Genomic DNA, 20,288 nt, shown 5'->3' on the forward strand with positions numbered 1-20,288 from the left:
GGGGGGGAGGGGCCTCGATGATCAGTTGAGAGGCGTTAACTCACAAAATAAGGTGATTTTAGGTGATTTTCTACTATTTCAACATGATTTTTTGGGCTCACACCCCCAAGCACCCCTAGATACGCCACTGGGTCCCCTAACATAGAAATTTTCATTTTCATTTCATTTCTTTAGGCACGAGCTCCAAGGATATGCCAATAAATGAACTTAATCACTGTCGTACGTGGCATATCCAATTAACAACACGGGACTTAATGGACCAGCACACCGGGGTAACCCCCTACTCTTCTCTAAGAATGTACTGGGTTCTTTAAAGTGCACACGAGCCAAATGCGTACAAAGTCCTTATCCGAGAAGACTTGTTCCACCACCGAACCATTGGCGAGTGAGCCGTTCGAACCAGCACCGTTATTAGAGCTGAAGGTTACAGTACCCCTGACTTAACCACTCGGCCAATCAACTCAATTGGTACTTGGCTCTTAACTTGAGAAGCACTGGCTGATAAACTGTCAAAGTTAAACTAAAATCTTTTTATTTTCAATTATATAAGAAAAAATGTTATGTACAGTAATATAACACTGCCATGTAGAAGAAGTTGTACATCAATAGCACAGTGCAAATAAGTCTTGCAAATGGCTATGAACAAACTGTAGGCCCTATACTACAATTACATAATGTACTATACTTTATCTACTTAGAAAGTTAAAACTAAAGTGAACACGTTGAGATGACTATAACTCTAGGCTTATTTGTGTATAGTTTTGGCATTCCACTGGGTTACTAATAAAATAGTGGGTCATTAAGGATGACTCTCATGGAATGGGTCACAAATACAGTACTGAGTTTTTATCTGACATTTTAAGATTAACTCTGATAAAATATGGATACAAATATCAAAAAGCTTACTGTAGAATATGCATTATGTTTCAGTACTACAAGCATGCGGTAATGTGTTTGATTATACTCTGACCATCTGCGTCATTTGGTAAAGGAATTTATCCACCATCTCCCTTCACCCAGTGCGTATAAGAGGGTGCCTGGTACTGGTAGGAACAAACGCTAACTGATTACTAACTGAAACATTAGCAAATTCTCCCCAGGGAGCTGAGTATGTGCTTCATATCTTACTAACACAATGACCGGGGTAATAATATGAAGCCAAACATCTGACCCAAAATCTTGAAAATCTAGTGTTGGCTTTTTATTTTGCAAATCATTTTTTTACGATATTAAATAAGAACCCCAGGTACAGTTATGACAGGCCAAAAGAATACAGATTTAATTAATAAATCTGATAGCGTAACCGTAAATTTTAGCCCTGTTGTTTCCATTTTACCACCAGTAGCTGCAATGCATGGTTGACAAAGAACTCAATAATTAGGCATAGTTAATAAACTGACTGACATTGAATTTCAAAAGTTACTTTGTTTGGGCAGCAAAACATTTTTTTTAAATTATTATTATACTAACCACCAAATTTTGGAATAAAACAAATACAGAAATACTGGTAAGCAAAACCAAAAAAAAAGGACATTGTGTAGTAGCAGTATAATTTCAAAAAATGGTGTACTTTTTGTCATGGAAGGATACAAATGTTTAAGTGGATTACTTAGAGAGTGCTAAAAAAAAAAAAAAAAAAAAAAAAAAAAAAAAAAAAAAAAAAAAACATCTCGTACGTGTTTTCAAATCTGTCTCTTATACACATCTTATTGACTCAGTAGCATGTTTTAGTTTAAGTATACCAAAGTACATCCTGCAAAGGAACTTAGGATCCATAACCACAGGGCTAATGGTGCTGTATGTACCGGTACACCGGGTAGCCTCGTACTTATCTCGAAAGATGTACTGGGTTCTCTAAAGTCCTTATCCGAGAAGACTTGTTCTGCCACCAAAAACATGTGCGAGCATGTCGCTTAAACCAACGCCGATATTATGGCTGTAGGTTGCGGCACCCTTACATTACATGTAACTCAGACAGCGTCGGCCGACGCAGGCCGACCCGATTTATCGTCGGGGACAGTCTTAAGCCGTCGTGAGAAATATTAAACACGTTTAATATTCTACTACGCGACTGCCCCCGACGCACACCATCGCGTCTGCGTTCAACTCACACAGACACGACGCGACAACAAATCGCGTCGGGGCTGCGTCGGCCGACGCTGTCTGAGTTGGCCTTTACATGTAACTGCTCGCCATTCAACTCGCTTTAGGCCATCATCCTACACTAGATGTTAACATGGTTCATCAAGGATATTAACATTATTTTTTTTTTAACTATGGCGAGAAAGATGATGTTTTAAAGCCATACCAATAGAATATACTTACCTCATGTAAACTAAGAGCCTTCTCTGCCCTCCGTTTAGAATCAAAACGTCCGTAGATAGCAGACCACTTTCTGATTTCTTCAATTCGTCTTGGATCCTCCACCGCCATGTCAAAGATGTATGCCAGCTCTCTCATTGTTTTCTTATTCAGTTGTGGTGGCATATCTGGTTTTGGTATCGTTTCCATTAACGCAATTGCAGCTGTTCGTATATTATTGATACTTGCGTTATCAAGTTCGGCACCAGGAAGAACTTGGTACTGAGAGCCAACCAGGTTTCCAGGATTACCTACGCTCCCAGCTGGAGAAGGTGCACGGTCTGATGAAATACCACCTGATCGAGAAACTGAAAGCTGCGAGGATGATGTTGTTGCATGTGAATAAATTGGCATGTTGGTTTGTGCGCTCCACTTAACGTTGACACTGGGTGTGGACACTGGGACATTACCTTGTTGCGGTTGTAGACGGAGTTCTGATACAGGCGGGGCTATACTACGCGGTGGTGTTGTCAAGGGTTGTTCAAAAGCACCTGGATTTGTAACCCAGTCCTGTAGGGCTTTCTGAAGCCTACGAACATGCAGTGGCTTAGTTGCCATGCCAACTAATGCCATTATCTCTAAGAATTCTTCTTCTCCAGCTTCACATAACTGCTGTACATCATCTCCACCCTGCTGGATAAAATTGTCATAGTAAGTGAGCAGGTTGGCTCGTTCTAGAACTCTGTATAATTGCAGTTCGCTAGAATTTATCGGTGTTGTTTGCGTAGACATTTTTCTTCACTGCCCTTCAACAACAAAAGTCTGAAATCAGAAAATCAAAGGTAATAAAACAAAGATGATTAACTGAAAACATTTTATAAAATTATTTATATAGTGAGTAAAAATACGACTGCAAAAAAGAGAGCATGGTGGCACAGTGGCGGCATGTTCCTAGTCTCCCAATGCTCATCTTCATTGTGTCATTGTATAAGACACTTTTAATAACGGATCCAGTCCTTTGGACAAAATGTTATGCTGTTTGTACCATAACATAATTGTTCTGTGTACGAAAACCTCAATGTAAGTGTATGGATCATTATTTTATGTCCATGTCAATGTTGGGATGTGTAGTTGTGTTAATGAAAGGAACTGCCACTTATATACACAAGTCTATCACTTAAAATAAAAGCACTATAAGTGTACTAATTATCACATCTTTAATGTCCATTCTCTTTATTGAACTTGTGTAGCATATGTGTAAATTGTTAATTCCACCAATTCTTACTTCAAGATTTATTACATACAATTCAGAATTGACCCTCAAACCTACAAGAGCATTATTTTATATGGTGACAATGTGTGTATTATTAGTTCATTCTCTACACATTCTAATACTTGTGTTCAGTCTGTTTTGTAACATTGCTTCAATTGCTGAGCCTGAATCAATGAAAACTACTGACACAGAATTCCTCAGGTGTAGGCTTTGCAGTAGAATACTACTAGCAGCCTTCTCATGTTTGTTTTGTAGTAGTAAAAATTGTGTAAATCAGGCCCTGAACTATAAAAAATATATTTGAGTTACAAAGGATTTGTAACTCAAATACAAAGAAAAGTCCAAACCTTTCTGACATAAACTAGGGTAGCCATTGTCTGGGCTTAAGAAATCATCAACAAGTAAAATTGCTTTATTATTATTATTATTATTATTATTATTATTATTATTATTATTATTATTATTATTATTATAATACTATCTAAATTATATTTTACAACATAATAATTAATCTATACCAAAAACTAAAATGCTGGGTGAAAACACTTTATATTATCAACATATATCTATATATCAACAGTATATAAAATTGGAAAAAGAATGCAGGTGATTACAATAACACTCTTTTGGGAAGACTAAAAAAAATTCCTGGTTTATATTAAATTCAAAACTTAATAATCATCTCAAAGGTATGCGATGTGAAAAAATATGTAGAGTATTTAAGTTTGTCCATTATGGTTTGATTATTATTTATCATCTTTATATTTACTGTACAGTACAGTACAATACCTTGCCAAAATCGGTACAGGAAACACCAAAAAAAGTCACTATCAGTTCCAACAACCATAAAATCCAAAATCATACAATACAGTATCAGTCTGAGGAAGACACTACATAGTACTTGCATTCCGTACTAAGCAATTAGTATAGTTGCATATCATACATTAGTGGAAATTATTATACAACGGTTAGATTAATGCATGAAAAGAATTCCTGAGGGCCTGCTGCAAGGCCCAAACAAAATTTTGAATGCATTATCTAATCTATAATATAATTTCCTCTAGTGTATAAATAAGCACTATACTAAATTGCTTTATAAGTCAATCATTGCTTTAAATGTTAGTTTTGATAATCAACTACCGTATTGTACAGTAGCAGTCATTGGTTGCTATAGTGATATGATCAGTATCTGGATTGTTGCTGTAGTATGCGTTAACACACAGCAGTTGAAGTTCCACAGTATGGATACAATGAATAAATATTTGATTGTATTTTCAGTGTTTTTTATGAGTTTACTATTTTCATAGATATTTGTCAAAGAAATAAACATTTCTTAAAGCATTTGAGAAAATACAGTAGGCCTAAAATCACTTTTTTGGTCGGTGCAGACAGGTAAAATCGTGTGATTAATATCTAGGCTAGACTACAATCTACAGGCCTGGGCCTGGGTGGCCTCCTGCCTAGATCTAAACTCATTCTTTGAGTCTTTAAAATAGGTCTATAATATTTCTATTAAAAAATGTTCAGTTTATTTTATTAGGGTCCACTGATTTTTGGAATTCCATAATTTTTCATACAAAATACTGAATTTGAAGTAACTATCTTCAGTTTCTAATCAACCTTTTCAAGTTTCAATTTTTTCAAGTAATACAAACGACGATTGGGGGAGTGTCTGCCATCCATAGGCTTAGCCAGCGAGCTGTCTGGCCGTCCACGGCCAACAATTATTTAGCACGGCCACTTTTACTCTGACTGCTTGGCCTAATCAGCTTGGCGTAGCCTAATTGGGCCTGGTCTACCCTTAGAAAATTCTTTATATTCTTCAAATCTATCGAATGTTACATTAAACTAAAGCTAAATCATATTAACGTTTGATAAAAACAACCTTTATTGATTGAATGCACATTTTTTTCATACTAATATTTGGTGGGGATTCCTAAAAATTTAAGGATTAACCATTGCCTACCTGGTAAAAAGTTCACTTACAACACACATAGTGTTAAAAACATTTATTGTAAATGGACGGTTCTGAGTCACCCACAACACATGCACGTGGCTCTGCAAATACAATACTTGAGATTGTTGGTGTTTGTAACTCTCTGGTTATAATTAATTCAGGAAATACCGTAATGAAGATTTGTTGTTAATGTCACAAGTTAAATTTTATTAGTCAACAAAATGCAGTAGGTCTAGGCCTATCTCTCGATTCGGCGGACCTAGAGTACCATTTACACTAGACTAAGGAAAAAGATGAAGATGTACCAGCATAGCCTAGAAACATTATGTGAGTAACCGTAGCCATGCGCAATCTGTCTATAACTGAAATATTGTTGTGATAGCTTATTTAACACTATTTCTTTGAAGACAAAATTCCAACATTTAAACACCTCTAAAGATCATAATTTTCTAATTTTTTTTTCTTATGTTTGGGAGGGGGCATGGCCCCAAGGGACTACTCCCAGTGGCTTCCATTTTGGACGGCCTATTTCATTTTTCTGGCTAAACCCCTGCCATCTCTTTCTGCGGGCGCACATCGTAGTACGCAATACATACTATACAAGTTGTTTCCACCTTTTGCACATGAACAAAACCGTGCACTAATGAAAAATAAGTTGGGAATAAGAAAATAACCTTGGGAGTTACAGTGATGACGCCTCGACTGACTTCATAATAATTTGTGCATGGTACAAGCCAAACTTTTAGAGATGTTTTCTGTGGGGCACTAGTCACTACAAAATTCATATCTGAAATCTTCAGGTTCAAGCAGTATCTAATTATCTTCAGTACTAGGACACTACACATGTTACTTTACATTGAGAGTTACCTCAAGAGGAATTAATAAATTCAGTACAGAAATTTTATAATTTATATTTTTAACATTTTACAAAATATAGTGCACCATAATATACTGTACCATACTATACTTAATATAGGTAAACTTCAATTTAACTCCTAAGCTACTGGTATCTACCTAGACTGCATTGTAAATATGAGCAGCATTTATTCCTTATGTAATTTCAGTATGTACAGCAATATTATCATTTATTTCATATTTTTAACATTTTGTAAAATATTATTAGTGTACAATACACTATTTATAGGCCTACCATACTATACTTAATATACGTAAGCCACAATTTAACTGTCCTTGTAAATCTACTGTAAGCAGCATTTATTTAACATTTCAATTGTGTTTTATTGTATTGTTAGAATGTTTAATACCACAAATAGAATGTGACAACTACAAAGAGGATGAGTTCAATTGATAATAAAAAAAACCAATGAGTTAAATGTTTAACATACAGTACTCTACAAAAGTATGTGCCATGACTTTGGGACAGGTTGTTGCATTTTCTTTATACAATCTTGGCCTAAACTTGCATTGTTGACATTGTATCCCTAGAAGTAAAATTCCCTGCTTAACCAAGTTATGTTGTTTTTGTTTTACTATCTCATAAATATTAAATGGCAAACAATCCGCCTACATTAGCCATTTCGATCCGAGGGTAAAAGTACACAGTTTGCATGCGGTTCACGTAGACAATGGGTGCGGTCGTCGATTTTAGTAGACTCTACTGTATTTCAAATTCCTGGATCCGCCACTGTAAATGTTTATTCATTAATTACTCTGGCTAGCGGGTCATTGTTCATAGTCAGTACAACAACTTCTACTGTTGTTAGGTGGATTGTCTACCCATGCCAAATTGTTCCTACAGTAGGCCCCTATACCAGTAGAATGTTTGTAAATCAGCGAAAACTTAATTGCTTCAATCTTCATCAAAATATTTTAATTTGTAGCCTAAATAATATTAATAAATGTGTAAAAAATACTACCAGATCGAGGTTAGAGAAGAAAATACAAGCCAGGAATACTTACGTTCATGTTTAATGAAGCTGAATGGTGAGCGATTGTTCAGGCCAAGTAGCTAGTGTCTTAAGATAATTAAATTATTTCAAATAACTCTTTATATTAAGAATCATCACTAATGTGATTGAAATCTTCAGGTAAACCATTTCCATAATTTTTGAATAATATACTGTTATATTTGTTTGTAAAGTTGCCAAAATCTAAAATTACAATGATTTAAGTTAAGAAACTATCACAATATAACTCCAATCAAAAACTGTGCGCGACGGTCGCCGGACGACCCGATTCTATGTAGAGCACAACGCCACGATATGTTCAGACTACCACCAACAATCAGTAGACGGCGTTCCGTCGTATAGCGCTTAGAGGGAGCAGAATTTTTCTCATATTATTAGTGAGCACCCAGTTTAAGGGAACGACACAAAATACTCGGCTATTACTTGTGCTGAAATTTATTATTTATAAGTTCTCATACAGTTCCCGTATCTTCTGACAACTGCCACTGTTTTTTACACAATGGTGAAAAATAAGAACAAAATAGGAACATTTTGAGCCTAAAATTGGCTAAAAAAAACATAAGAACACCGAGCCTGATTTTACTGGTTCTTATTTTTTTTTTTAAAGTGTAGCCCTACTCTACTGCTGGATTTAATGAAAAAAGTTACTTTTTTACATTCTGCTTCCACTTACTATGTACCCATGCATTGTGTGAAAAAATAAATCAGATTCTACCTCGATTGCCAGGTAGCCTAATGTCTAATAAATTTATTTGTGGTCAAAATTTTCATCATAAATTGCACAAAAAATAAACGAATAGAAAAATAGATATTGTCCCTCAATTGTTTTTACAAACAAGCACATTTTTGTCACAAAAAAACAAATCTAGCTAGTATTAGTAAAAATGTATTAGGTGTTTAGTATTATTACTATTATAATAATTATTTATTTGACTGCTCAAACATTTATATTCAATTAAGGTACATCAATTCAGTAAACTTTTAAAAATTGTCTACAAGAACATAAACTCAGTACAGTACTTGTAATATACAGTACAGTAGTAGGCTAGGCAAGCAGTAGTAAGTATATCACACCCATTCTATTCCCATGCAGTAGCTGGTTTAATGCATTCAATATGGTCAACAGTGTTTCCTTATTAAAAAACACTTCCTTTAAATTTAAAAAAGAAATAGTTTTGAGTTTATATCATGATTATATATATAATTTAAAAATTCACATATCATTATATAATTACGTAATTATATACGTGGGGCGAATGCAACCTCATCGTTACCAATTTAGTGTCACACCCTTCTATAAAAATGGACGATTCCAGCCTTGATGATTCCCCGGTGGTGTGTGTAGCGAACAACATTGGTGAGGTCAATTTTCTGGCACGACAATGCTCCCAACCCCGCGATTATCGCTTTCCATCTGCTAGGCTTAACCACTCTCCGTCAAGCTATTGTGGCCTAGAATCTCACTCACATTAAACGGTGTTTACTAAGAGAGTTTTAACAACTGATTTTTGACATCTAGTAATAATAAAAGATCGAGATACAGTCAAACAACTCACCACAAGATGATTTTATGAAATGATGAACCATTCAAAGGGTGTTGGATCGAAATTTGGCCACTCTGAAAATGCTTACTTGATCCCGTCGGTCCGTCGTGTATGGTTTGTTGTCGGTCCCACTTCCTGCCTCACGAGGATTCAATTGCCTCCTCAACAACACACGTCAGAAAATCCTGAAGGTGATATGTATTGTCTTCTAATAGATTCGAAATTTTACGATTACACAGGAGGTGACCATAGGACGGCATACGGGTATAATATTCTAATCCCCTTCCCCCACGCGTTGATAATAGAAAAAGGGTGGGGATATTTATGTGACGTTGCGGAGTGTTGGTTATGCGTGAGCGTCACCTCTCCCCCGTGATTGGCTAGTAACACCCCACGTGAGTATCATCTTGTTGAGGGGCCTTGCGGTAGTGACGTAGATGGGTCCCCTTAGGGGGTGAGGGTATTTGTCTGAAGACCATATTTGGCAGTGACCACCGTCTGGGTTTAATGAATATGGAGGGTCGCTTTGTCACAAAGAAGTCGGATATTTTATATGGGTTTGTGGACAATGAAACGGGTTGTGTGGTAATGGCCGCGTCTGATGGGATGATTGTTGTTAAATGTTGTGTACATTTTTTTGTAGGCCTACGTGTATTTTTTTTTATTTTTTATTCATGGCTTACACTTCTAAATTTAGATTTTTACAGCGTACCTCCATGGTTAACAGAGCGTGTGTGGGAGATTTTTTAATAGAAGATTCACTTTTTTTTAACATAATTAGTTCATTAATTAATACAAAGTTCATTAAAAAAGTAATTATTCATAAAATGAACACTAGCAATAAATTTTAAGAAGGCCTATCTAATACCTCCTTGGTCGCACCTATAGGCTATACCAACCTCAAATAACTAATTATATATTATATATAGCTTATATTATTATATATACACTAAAATTAAATTATTTTAACAATAATATTTCAATTCAAAACACAGCAGGCCTGCATTGGCTTACTTAATTATACACTGTTAATTATTTAATAGAAACTTAATAAGTAAAATTATTGGTGGTAATTTATTGTTTAAATCCAATTCGTGTAAATGCCAGATTCGGTTAATTGAGTTTTTGGAATTCCAGCAATCATCTGACTAAGATTAGATAAATTTTGGATTTCGCGTACCAACTCAACGTGGGCCCACGATCTGGGAGGCAGAATAAAATGCAAAACGTCGTTTAGGGTCGCTCGTGCGACGAACACGTCTGAGTGAAAATTACCAAAGGCGCTGTAATAAAAACCTCCGAATTGAGCGAGTAGAGTCGGTTAACATGGTGTGTATGCATCTGAAAGCTATGGCGCCGTTAGTAATTTACCAGCGGGCCAATTTCGCTTATTCATAATCCGACAAACGACTCACATGATAATATTGCTGCAAATTGGCATGGAAAGACACTGAGCTCCAACTACGAATAGATACATATTTTATTATCACTAACATTATTCAGTGCTGATGTACAGGGTAAATGTTTAATGTACGACCAACTTATGACTGACGATGTTGATTTCCTGTTTCGTATGGTGATGATGGGAAAATGTTTTTTTCAAGCTTAGGGATATGGTTATCAAAATATAAATGATAGATCTATCATAGGCCTAATTATGAATTAAATAAATGTAGTTGTGTATCAATTTGAACATAAAAAATAGGCCTATATGAACAAAGTGATTTACTTTTTACGATAATATTATCCCAGATCGTTCTATTTCTTATTGTAGCCATTTCATACAATAGGATTATATTTTCAATATATTCCTATTATTGCAACAACAACAACAATAAATAGGCCTAATATAATAGCCCTAATAATAATAGGCCTAATAATAATTATGATAATAATAATAATAATAATAATACCAATAATAATAATAATAATAATAATAATAATAATAATAATAATAATAATAATAATAACAATAATAATAATAATAACAATAATATTATAGGCTTATATAACAATTTAAATTCATCTACCATCCGTGCGTGTATACACAATGTGGAGATATTATTAATAGTTTCATGAATGAGGATAATTACAAACTAACCATGTCAGTGACAATTCGAGTCTCGCCTTAATCATATCCTAATGCTAAATAAACTTAATACGCAAATAACTAACCAAACTAAGAATTTACAGTAAACTATAAATTATTTCACCTTGTTATATATTAAGCGAAGAACGAACAAACATGATCTGATCCACCCATTTTTTCGAACTATATACTTTTAGTAATTAAAAGTTTAATTGTAATTGCAAATTAAATGGAAAACATAGAAGATAGACTAATTTTATAACTCAACTAAAATCTATTTAATGGTTTTGATATTCCTGTATTATTGTTTTTTCCACAGTGCGTGAGGTTTATTGGCCCACTGTCTCAGTATTTTCTTTTATTTCTGCAATAAAGTGATTTAAAATTTAAAAAAAAAATGATATAGACGTTTTGTGAATTGCAATAGTGAAAATATGAAAATGTCTGTAGGATATGCTACAGAAATGTGTAGACCTAATGTTTTAATGTTTTTTGTTTTAATGTTTTGTTAATGTTTGTTTTAGACATTAGACGATATGAATTATGGATCGTTTTTATGCACGATAGGCCTGATGATGCATGTGACCTATTTCTATAGGCTTATTAAAGCTAGAATTTTGTTGCGCACACATAAAATAACAACCCAACCGGTATGTCACCCTTGTGGAAACGCTTTTGTTGCCGCGGAAATGTAAAACGTACGCCGCGTATAATATATTCGCGCTGTTGTCCCGATAAAACGCATCATCATCACGAATCGGAAACGCAGTCGTCAAGTATTTTGCTGAGACACACGTACACACGCATGAGCACTGATGATTGATACTGACTACAAAATACTATTATTTCTAATTATAAAAGTCTTAAATCAGTTTATTGTGTTTTAACCACACTCTAAATTCCCTAACCGGGGGTGTAGGTTTTAGTAGATCTGATCATGTATCAATTGTAGCACTATTTTGTGTTTACAATAATAGCCTAACCAAGTTAGTCTACATATCGGATGTTATACTGATGACATTTTAAAATTTTATGTAAAATTATAGTGCGCTCATCAAAAGGTGTTTCAATTGTTGGTTACTACACTTCTTTGAAATAAATAGGATTTTTTTAGTGCAGGCTTATGTAAGACTTAATTTAAAAACTGGTACTATTTTCTCAAAGTAACAAGAAGATCTATTCAGTGCATAAGGTACTGTTTCTGATTATAATGTTGTCCCTCTACAATACCACTTATCACTCTACAAAGTATTGCTAATAGCTCTAGAACTGTCCACTGTGTACAAACAGCAGGCGCGCCTGTAACTATGACTGCTTGTTTCTTTGCAAATTCTCCACATTCACAGGTCTTCGGAATATCCGACAAGAATGTTGCCAATAATGTGTGTGATTAAAATCACATGGATTTATTCTAATTATTAACTCCTTTCCAACACTAATAAAAAGGAAGTTCTCAATTTAGTTTGCTTTTCTCTCTGTTAGTGCGATGCACAGGCGAATTTGCGTAACGTAGGATAGTTTGGTAAAATCTCATGAATTATTCATAATCATCCTTATAGAACGTATTTTGCGCACGCGCTGTTTTTAAGTCTGTGCCAGCCTCAATGATCAGCTGTTCTGTGCATCGCTCGCAAGCATAGCGAGTAACGCAGTGTTCGATTGATCAGACTGTTGTTGTATGAGATTGTATTTTAATCAATGCAAAAATAAAACTGGTGATGGATTTAATACATTGAGGCGATACATTTACTGTCGGTCTACAAATACAATACGAATTTTGTGGTTCAATTAAAGTTTATTAAGAAATTCCACTATTGTAAGCTAAGAAACTTCGCTCGATGCTGCGAAGCTAGGACTTCGAAAGTTATGCCCATACAATGTGGTCCACTGGCGCTATTTACGATAGACGGGGCTTAACGCGAAGGATTTCCATCATATGTGATCATCCGTCATTTCATGCATTCATTCATTTCATATATTTATTCGACCAATACACATTTACAATAGGTACAGTACAACCAATTGGTCATGCAATAAGACATACCGTGTCATAATTTTTTTTAAATTAATTGTTCCTTTTATCCGTGCCTAGTATAATTAACATAAGAAACAACATATACAAAACAAAATAAACAAGTTGCATATAAATATTCTTTTATAATGTTTACTTTGACATATTTATGCAGTTCACGACAATTATAAAAGAGACCGGATGTTAATTCCGGTACCGTAACAGGCGGAATGAAGGCTCTAATGTTGTGATTAAACACTTGCATATTCTGCAACTAAAAATAGGCCTTACTCATATAAGACATTGTGCTCACTGGATCCTTTGTTGAATTAGGCCGCTGCCCATCTAATCTTCATTATAATATCTAAAACTATTAAAAGGGCCGCTTTTTAATCAATTGTATCTGCTCAGTTCGCCAAAAATTTAATTTTCTTTCACCTTACTCATTGTAGGTCCATTGTTCGACACAACTATAGCCCCTATTTAGAGATGCGTGGACGCGTCATGACACAATAAAGATACAAATTGGTTTGGGAAAAAAACAATAAATAGGCCTAGTTATATTATTATACCCACGAGTGTCTTTCGAATTTCTGAGATAACTGATGTGTTGGGAGTGAATTTAATTAATCTTATTATTTCGTCTTGGCATCATATATACAAGATGTAATCGTATTTATAATCGTGTCAGAATCGAGTTTCCCAGTCTTAATATCATACGTTTAACAACTATTTAATCATACTGAAAGTAAATGTATTTAACTTCAGAATCTACTATACCAAACTTGTTTTATTTTTGCATTGATTCAACAAGGCTCATAAAAAAAGAAAAGTGTGTCGTTTTCTATCAAAATCGAACACTACGTCACACTCGAGATGCACAAAACAGCTGGCCCGGGATTTATCAATCTCAGCTTAGCAAATGTCTTAAGAGTCAAAAAGTCCCTAAGCAAAATTATCTAAAGCCGATTTATCAAACCATCTTAGCAAAATCTTAGCTTAAAATTGTCTTTGATGGTTCATGCGTACAATCGACATTTTAATTTTAAGCAATTTTTAAGTTAAAGCAATAGGATAAATTTGGAATTCTATAGGAATGATTATGATTATGAATAATTAATTAACTTTAGCAAACTATCCTACGTTACGCAAATTCGCGATGTACACGCGTTCTTCGGTTCGACTATAGAGGGCGACAAACATATACTTTCTCAACTCATCGTCCACTGTACCGTGACTGTGATGGAAACACGTGCTCAAAATTTAATAACGTGTCATTATTGAGTTTCTGATTCGATCATGAAGGTATATAGACTAATTACCACATAAATATTTACATTTGATTGTTTTGAAAATATCAATCCTATGTATCACCCTTAGTATTATAATAAATTATAATATATTATAATAAATTATAATCACTATTACAAATTATGCATTATCTATTAGGCCTACATGACGTTCCAAACACTATAAAGACTCGGTGGAAAGAAGAGAAATATTACAAATGATTGAAACTAAGGAAATCATGATCGTTTAATAGACTCCACACCTCACTGTATTTACTAAAAATACACAACCAGACAACATTATAGATCGGTTATACAACTGAAAAGCTGTAAAACAATTCACAAATGTTGCAATTAAAATTGCTGTGCATCCCTGATCACAAAATTAAAGGCAAGGTACTTGTAGAAGTTCACAAAATAAAAATAAATAATTGCCTGATGCAGCATTTCATGTTACAATAAAAGTATAAAATATAATACTTTTCCAAAGAAATATAAGAGCTGTTTTAAAATTATGTAAACTGTTTTAGTAAGTTTATTCAAATAAGCTGTCTTCTGGGCGGTCTGTGTCTATATCCTTCCAATCTGGGAAGATAACGGGAAGGTCTTTCGTCTTTTCCAACATCAATGCGTTAAGTTTCTCCTCCAAAAAATACGATCCTTCAATAGATAGGTGGAGGCCATCTTCTAAAAATCGTTCCCAATTCTGTCAAAAAAAGAAATATGCATAAATAAAAGAAATGTTAGTTATAAAAAATATAATAAATCTAATTTTTAGTAAATAAATTATTCATTTTGGAATTTAGTTTTTTTGGAATATATTTGTTTTGGTATATATTTACAGTATTTAGTGTTCCTTTTTTCATACATTTCTTCCATCAATCAATCAATCAATCAATCAATCAATCAATCAATCTCTCACCAGCAAATAAATCAATCAAGTAATTAATCAAACATTCAATCAATTCATCCATTATTTATCTACTTCTTTATTCATTCCTTCATTAATTTATCCATTCTTTTATTTGCAACGGCACTATTTTGACATCACTTGTCAGTGTATTCGTAAGTGGCTGTTGAATTGGGTACTGATCTGTACTTTATGCACCACATAGTGGTCATTGCAGACTTACTGGCTCCTCTTGCATGGATGCCAGGTCGATGCAGGCAACATCACACTGCTTAGCCACAGAGCAGCAAGCGTTGCTATACTCTTGTGTCACTGCACTTCTTCTGTTAAGTTTGGAGACATCTGCATCAGGTGAAGAAATAAGATTCATGTGAGAATAAAAAATGGTTTTGTAAAAAAAAAAATATGCAAAGTGTAAGCACATGTCTGACCTTTCACCCTACAGTGTTTACTCCATGCCTTTTCATCTAGTGGTGGTGGTGTGATAAGAATAAGTTTTTCCTTAGGAAGTCCAATTTCAGTTAAATAATCCACAATCTCCTAAAATGATAAAATGCCAATAACTGTTTTATTCAATATGAACTATTTATGTTTTTCAAATTTAACAACAAACAGGTACAGTAGGCCTACTATTGTATTCTGTTGTTTTATGCAAATAAATATTTATGGAACAGATACAAACTTATCATGAATTTTCTAAACATTGGGAAACAACTGCCTTCGCAATATTATTCAATATCTTACTCTGCGGAAATATGTATAATTGACATATTTTTTTAATGTTATGTACTGTATCAGTTGGATCTCCCTCACTGATCATACCTTAAGGTTTTGACGAAAGTCATCAAGAGGAACATGTTTCTGTGATTGGCCTTTCAAGACAGCATCATTGGCCCCAAAGAATATCGTAACTGCTACTACATCCGAGACGATATGTTCTGGAACAATCTTGCGAATCAAGTGTTTTCCCCAACTTGTGTTGTACCCAGAAAAACCACGATTTAAAACATCACATTTTCTACAAGAAAAATATTCTGTGTACCAATATATTGATATGTAGTATTGTTATTTTCTATCATTGCACTTTGTTTCCGGACTCTAAAAAGGAACACGAGGGTCAGTGGCAGATCTAGGAATTAAAAATAGAGGGGGCCTGGGGAGTAGGCTCTCACAGATAGAGGACCACCTCAGTGGGTCATATTTATTAAGCATAAATTTGAAATTGGAAAATATTAACTTAATCCAGCTATGTTTTATTGTGTTATCACTTCACATGAATAACTATGCATTTATTGTGTGTGGTGGTTGGCCTTAATGGGTAGGAGAGACTGGGCCTCCAAAATACAATTCTAAACACAAGTAAGCATAGCTTTCAAAGCCTTTTAACATCTCATTATCATTTGTACAATTAGTACCTGAGTGATTGAATCACCAAATAATATAATTTTCGGCCATTTACTCATGTCGAAGCAAAGTAACACACACACGTCATACAAATCTTAGATTTTTTAAATCATGTTCATCTTATGTGCATATCATCTAAATGTTAGCATGAATGAATGCAATTTAAATACAGGGAAATAAGATTTTGATAAATTTAAAATCATAAAATGGTAAAATTTTGGAAGATTAGTCTAGCATTTGGTTCCATTTTTAGACAGCTAGATGCAGTATAATAATAATAATCCTGGATTTATATAGCGCCTCACGTTGACACAACCTTGAGGCGCTTAAAGTCAGACTCCGGAGGAAAAAAAATTTTTGATATGTTGTAGAACTGATTTTTTAGACAGAAAAAATGTTGTTTGACGAAAAACTGGGGAACGGTGAACGAGATACAGATTTTTTAATATTTAAAAACAGGGAGGGGGAAGAAAGGGGCGTAACCGCCATTTTTACACCTTTTTCAAAAATCTGTATCTCATTCACCAACAACAACAACAACAGAGAAGAAAAACCAAAACAAATGCAAATGTACCAAAAAAAGACCATAAAAAGGAGAAAATAGTAGGAATTCTGACGATGAAACAAAAAGATAATCTTATACACCTGAAACACAAAAATCGTCAAAAAATCTTCTCAAACTCAGGGTAGTGTTATACACGGGTCACCTTCGACGGGAGCACAGTTGAACTTGCTTAAGTAGAATCCAAAATGCCATAGAAATATTGTTCGACTTAGATAAAATATGACTTACAGATTGTTAATTAATGGAAAACACAACAATTTCGCTTGTAAAATTAGATCGACTTAGAAATGATTCGACTTAGAAATGATTCGACTTAGGCAAAGTCAACTTAGGCAAGTTTAACTATATAATAAATATACGGTATCAATGCTTAACTACCTTTGAAGCTTGTCAGCCAATGATGCTCCCCATCCTCCTTCTCTAAACGCATGCTGAAAAATTAAGTAATATCAGGCAATAGTCAAGAAAAGTGCAAGACTGATGACACAGATGTTACTGAAAAGGTTAACATAGGGGCATAAAGACAACTCGAGGCATATTTCATCAAAAATTTGTGCAGTATTAGTGCATGATTTTAATATGCATGGGCAGTTTCAAAACTTTTTTTCAAATTGGGAAACTGCATAGCTGGCTCTCCATCTCAGTTTGAAGTACCATAAAACTAATATATTCCCTGGGTCACTACAGAATTCCTTTGTTTGGGTTTTAGGGTGCATGGAGGTAGTTATTTAGGGGGGAGGGGGCCCTTCCAGAAAGAATATCAACCTCTAGATGACCGAAAATGGCACTACAGACTGTGACAGACATGTGTTGGCTTGGTGTGGGCCTATTTTTATATGTGTTATGGTTTGACTGCCCAACGAGCTCTGTCCGGCGGGGGGTGGGGGCTTGACCTGACCGGTGGGGGCTTAATCCCCCGCCACTGTTAATAGATGATGGGTTACTCATATAGTGGGTCACATTTATCTGAGACAACTATAGAAGTATAGTTGTCTCAGCATTTATTAAGCATAAATCTGAAATTGGAAAATATTAACAAACCCACCCACCCATTGTTATATTAATTCAACACCTCACATGCATAACTATGCACTAGGCCTAGTATTAGTAAAGTATTATTACAGTTATTATTATTATTATAGTGTTTGTGGTAGGCGAGACTGGGCCTCCAAAAAACACAAGTAAGCATAGCTTCCCAAAGCCTTTTCACATCTCATTGTTATTTGTAGAATTAGTACCTGAGTGATTGAATCACCAAACAATATAATTTTCGGCCATTTACTCATGTCGAACCAAAGTAATCAAGATAATAAATTTTCTTATGACAGTGAGTGACTGGTAGTACAGTTTCCTAGCTCTCCAACTTGTCCTTGGAGTCTTTCGATCGTAGCCGTTATTTGGTGTTTTGGTTTATACCACTATTTAGTAAGGAACCTCAAATCTTAATAATGCTGTGTAACGTTAATTATTCGGTTAAAAATAATGTGAAAGCAATTATAACATTTATTTTTTTATAATACATTTATGTAAAGTATATTCTTAATTTAAAATGATTTATTAAGTTCATATATGGTAAATTTAAAATTATAATAGTACCCACAATTGTATTCGAGTCGATTGTTGCATTACATCCACTTTAGTACTTTGTAAACATGGCGAACATCTGTAGAAGAGCTCTGCTTTCAGGTAGAATTCTTTTGCCTGTCAGGGTAGCTTCAAACCAAAGATCCCAATCGACCGAATCAAAACATGTAGCAAACTCGTCAGCTATTACAGATGATGATATTTTTACAGAAGAACATGCAGAGTTTAGAAAATCTTTGAACAAGGTAGGCTCGCCAGTCTCAGTCAGTCAGTCTGTCCGTGGGCTGGGTCAACAGGGAATCCCTGGCATAAAGGATGTGGATGCGCCAAGCCTACTACAGTAACTGTATACATGTGAAGATTTTTCCCTACTCTCTTTTATAATTATTATATTCATTGACTGCCTTTTCTATTTTTGGCGCTAATGCACTTTAGTACTGTAACACTTCTATCTTCAAAACTTCTATCTTCAAAACTTGTCTTTTTACCTACTGTGTGCTCCTAACAATATCTTAACGATGTTTCTTCTTTCAGATTCTGCTTAATAACATCGGTTTTTAGCATTTTATTACAAAAAACCAAGGCTTTTAACGCCTAATATGGCTCCATCTGTCATCTCCAAAGGCGAATTGGCGATTATTGAGCCTAATTCTGTTGCCAGAATTCAAACTTTATGATTTGGTGTTGCCAGAATTAGTAAATCAAAATGAAGCTTCAGATATTCAGAACTTATTGTGGAGCGCAAGACTCCACTAAAATTAACAGTATTAAAATTTCGATGGCTCGTGAAAAAAGAGAAAAGGAAGGCAGCAGAACATGCATACATTATGAAAGAATGTATATGTAGGTCTTAATTAGTGCAATGTCCTAAGTGTAATAATGGCCATGATTGACAAATGATTGATTGTAATAATTTTTGGGTCTAAATATAATACAGGTCCTATGCATTTTAGGGTCTAAATGTAATAAAGGTTCTAAGTTGAAGTGTAATGATTTTTGTGCCTAAATGCAATAAATGTCTTATGTGTAATAAGTTTTGGGTCTAAATGTAATAAAGGGTCTAAGTGTAATAATTCTTGGGTCTAAATGTAATAAATGTCCTATGTGTAATAATTTTTGTGTCTAAATATAATAAAGGTTCTAAGAATTTTTGGGTCTAAATGTATAAAGGTTCTAAATGCAATGTCCTAAAAGGCAGTGTAATAATGACCATGATAGACAAATGATTGATTGATTGTAATAATTTTTGGGTCTAAATGTTATACAGTTCCTATGTATAATAATTTTAGGGTCTAAATGTAATAAAGGTTCTAAGTGTAATAATTTTTTATGTCTAAATGTAATAAAGGTCCACGACGAGGGGGCCGATTCCCTGACGAGGGGCCAGATTTCCCCGACGAAGTAATAGCTGTTGTCCCTAAATGTAATATGTC

General features: G+C 34.4%; 3 protein-coding genes across 5 annotated transcripts in view; 1 reads left to right on the plus strand and 2 right to left on the minus strand.

Annotated features, from left to right (window-relative positions):
* LOC117120829 (NGFI-A-binding protein 1-like) overlaps positions 1 to 9,392 on the minus strand; it is a 26,786-nt gene extending 17,394 nt beyond the window's left edge. Inside the window, exons 1-2 of one of the 2 annotated variants that reach the window (XM_033265912.1) lie at positions 9,016 to 9,392; positions 2,326 to 3,123 (exon numbers count right to left, since the gene is read on the minus strand). In XM_033265912.1, the coding sequence (XP_033121803.1) occupies positions 2,326 to 3,093 (768 nt within the window). In that variant the 5' untranslated portion in view covers positions 3,094 to 3,123; positions 9,016 to 9,392. The remainder of the gene's footprint in view (positions 1 to 2,325; positions 3,124 to 9,015) is intronic. The other variant, XM_033265913.1, reaches the window with a different exon arrangement.
* Positions 9,393 to 13,873: 4,481 nt separating this feature from the next.
* Positions 13,874 to 18,647, minus strand: LOC117120879 (isoamyl acetate-hydrolyzing esterase 1 homolog). Of its 2 annotated transcripts, none has more exons than XM_033265978.1 (6): positions 18,510 to 18,647; positions 17,650 to 17,702; positions 16,125 to 16,320; positions 15,734 to 15,842; positions 15,526 to 15,644; positions 13,874 to 15,098 (listed from the first exon to the last, which is right to left on the minus strand). In XM_033265978.1, the coding sequence occupies exons 1-6, from the start codon at positions 18,555 to 18,557 to the stop codon at positions 14,928 to 14,930; spliced, it is 696 nt and encodes a 231-aa protein (XP_033121869.1). In that variant the 5' UTR covers positions 18,558 to 18,647; the 3' UTR covers positions 13,874 to 14,927. The 2 variants fall into 2 exon arrangements, with proteins under 2 accessions (XP_033121869.1, XP_033121870.1); XM_033265979.1 differs by having other exon boundaries at positions 16,125 to 16,336; positions 18,510 to 18,643.
* Positions 18,648 to 18,900: 253 nt separating this feature from the next.
* Positions 18,901 to 20,288, plus strand: part of LOC117120826 (probable acyl-CoA dehydrogenase 6) — an 8,716-nt gene continuing 7,328 nt past the window's right edge. The window contains exon 1 of the mRNA XM_033265908.1: positions 18,901 to 19,100. Within this exon, the coding sequence (XP_033121799.1) occupies positions 18,924 to 19,100 (177 nt within the window). The 5' untranslated portion in view covers positions 18,901 to 18,923. The remainder of the gene's footprint in view (positions 19,101 to 20,288) is intronic.

Source organism: Anneissia japonica, unplaced genomic scaffold (assembly GCF_011630105.1).
Source record: "Anneissia japonica isolate Jap-2015-1 unplaced genomic scaffold, ASM1163010v1 scaffold287965_len1858130_cov191, whole genome shotgun sequence".
In the NCBI taxonomy this organism is placed as follows: Eukaryota; Metazoa; Echinodermata; class Crinoidea; order Comatulida; family Comatulidae; genus Anneissia; species Anneissia japonica.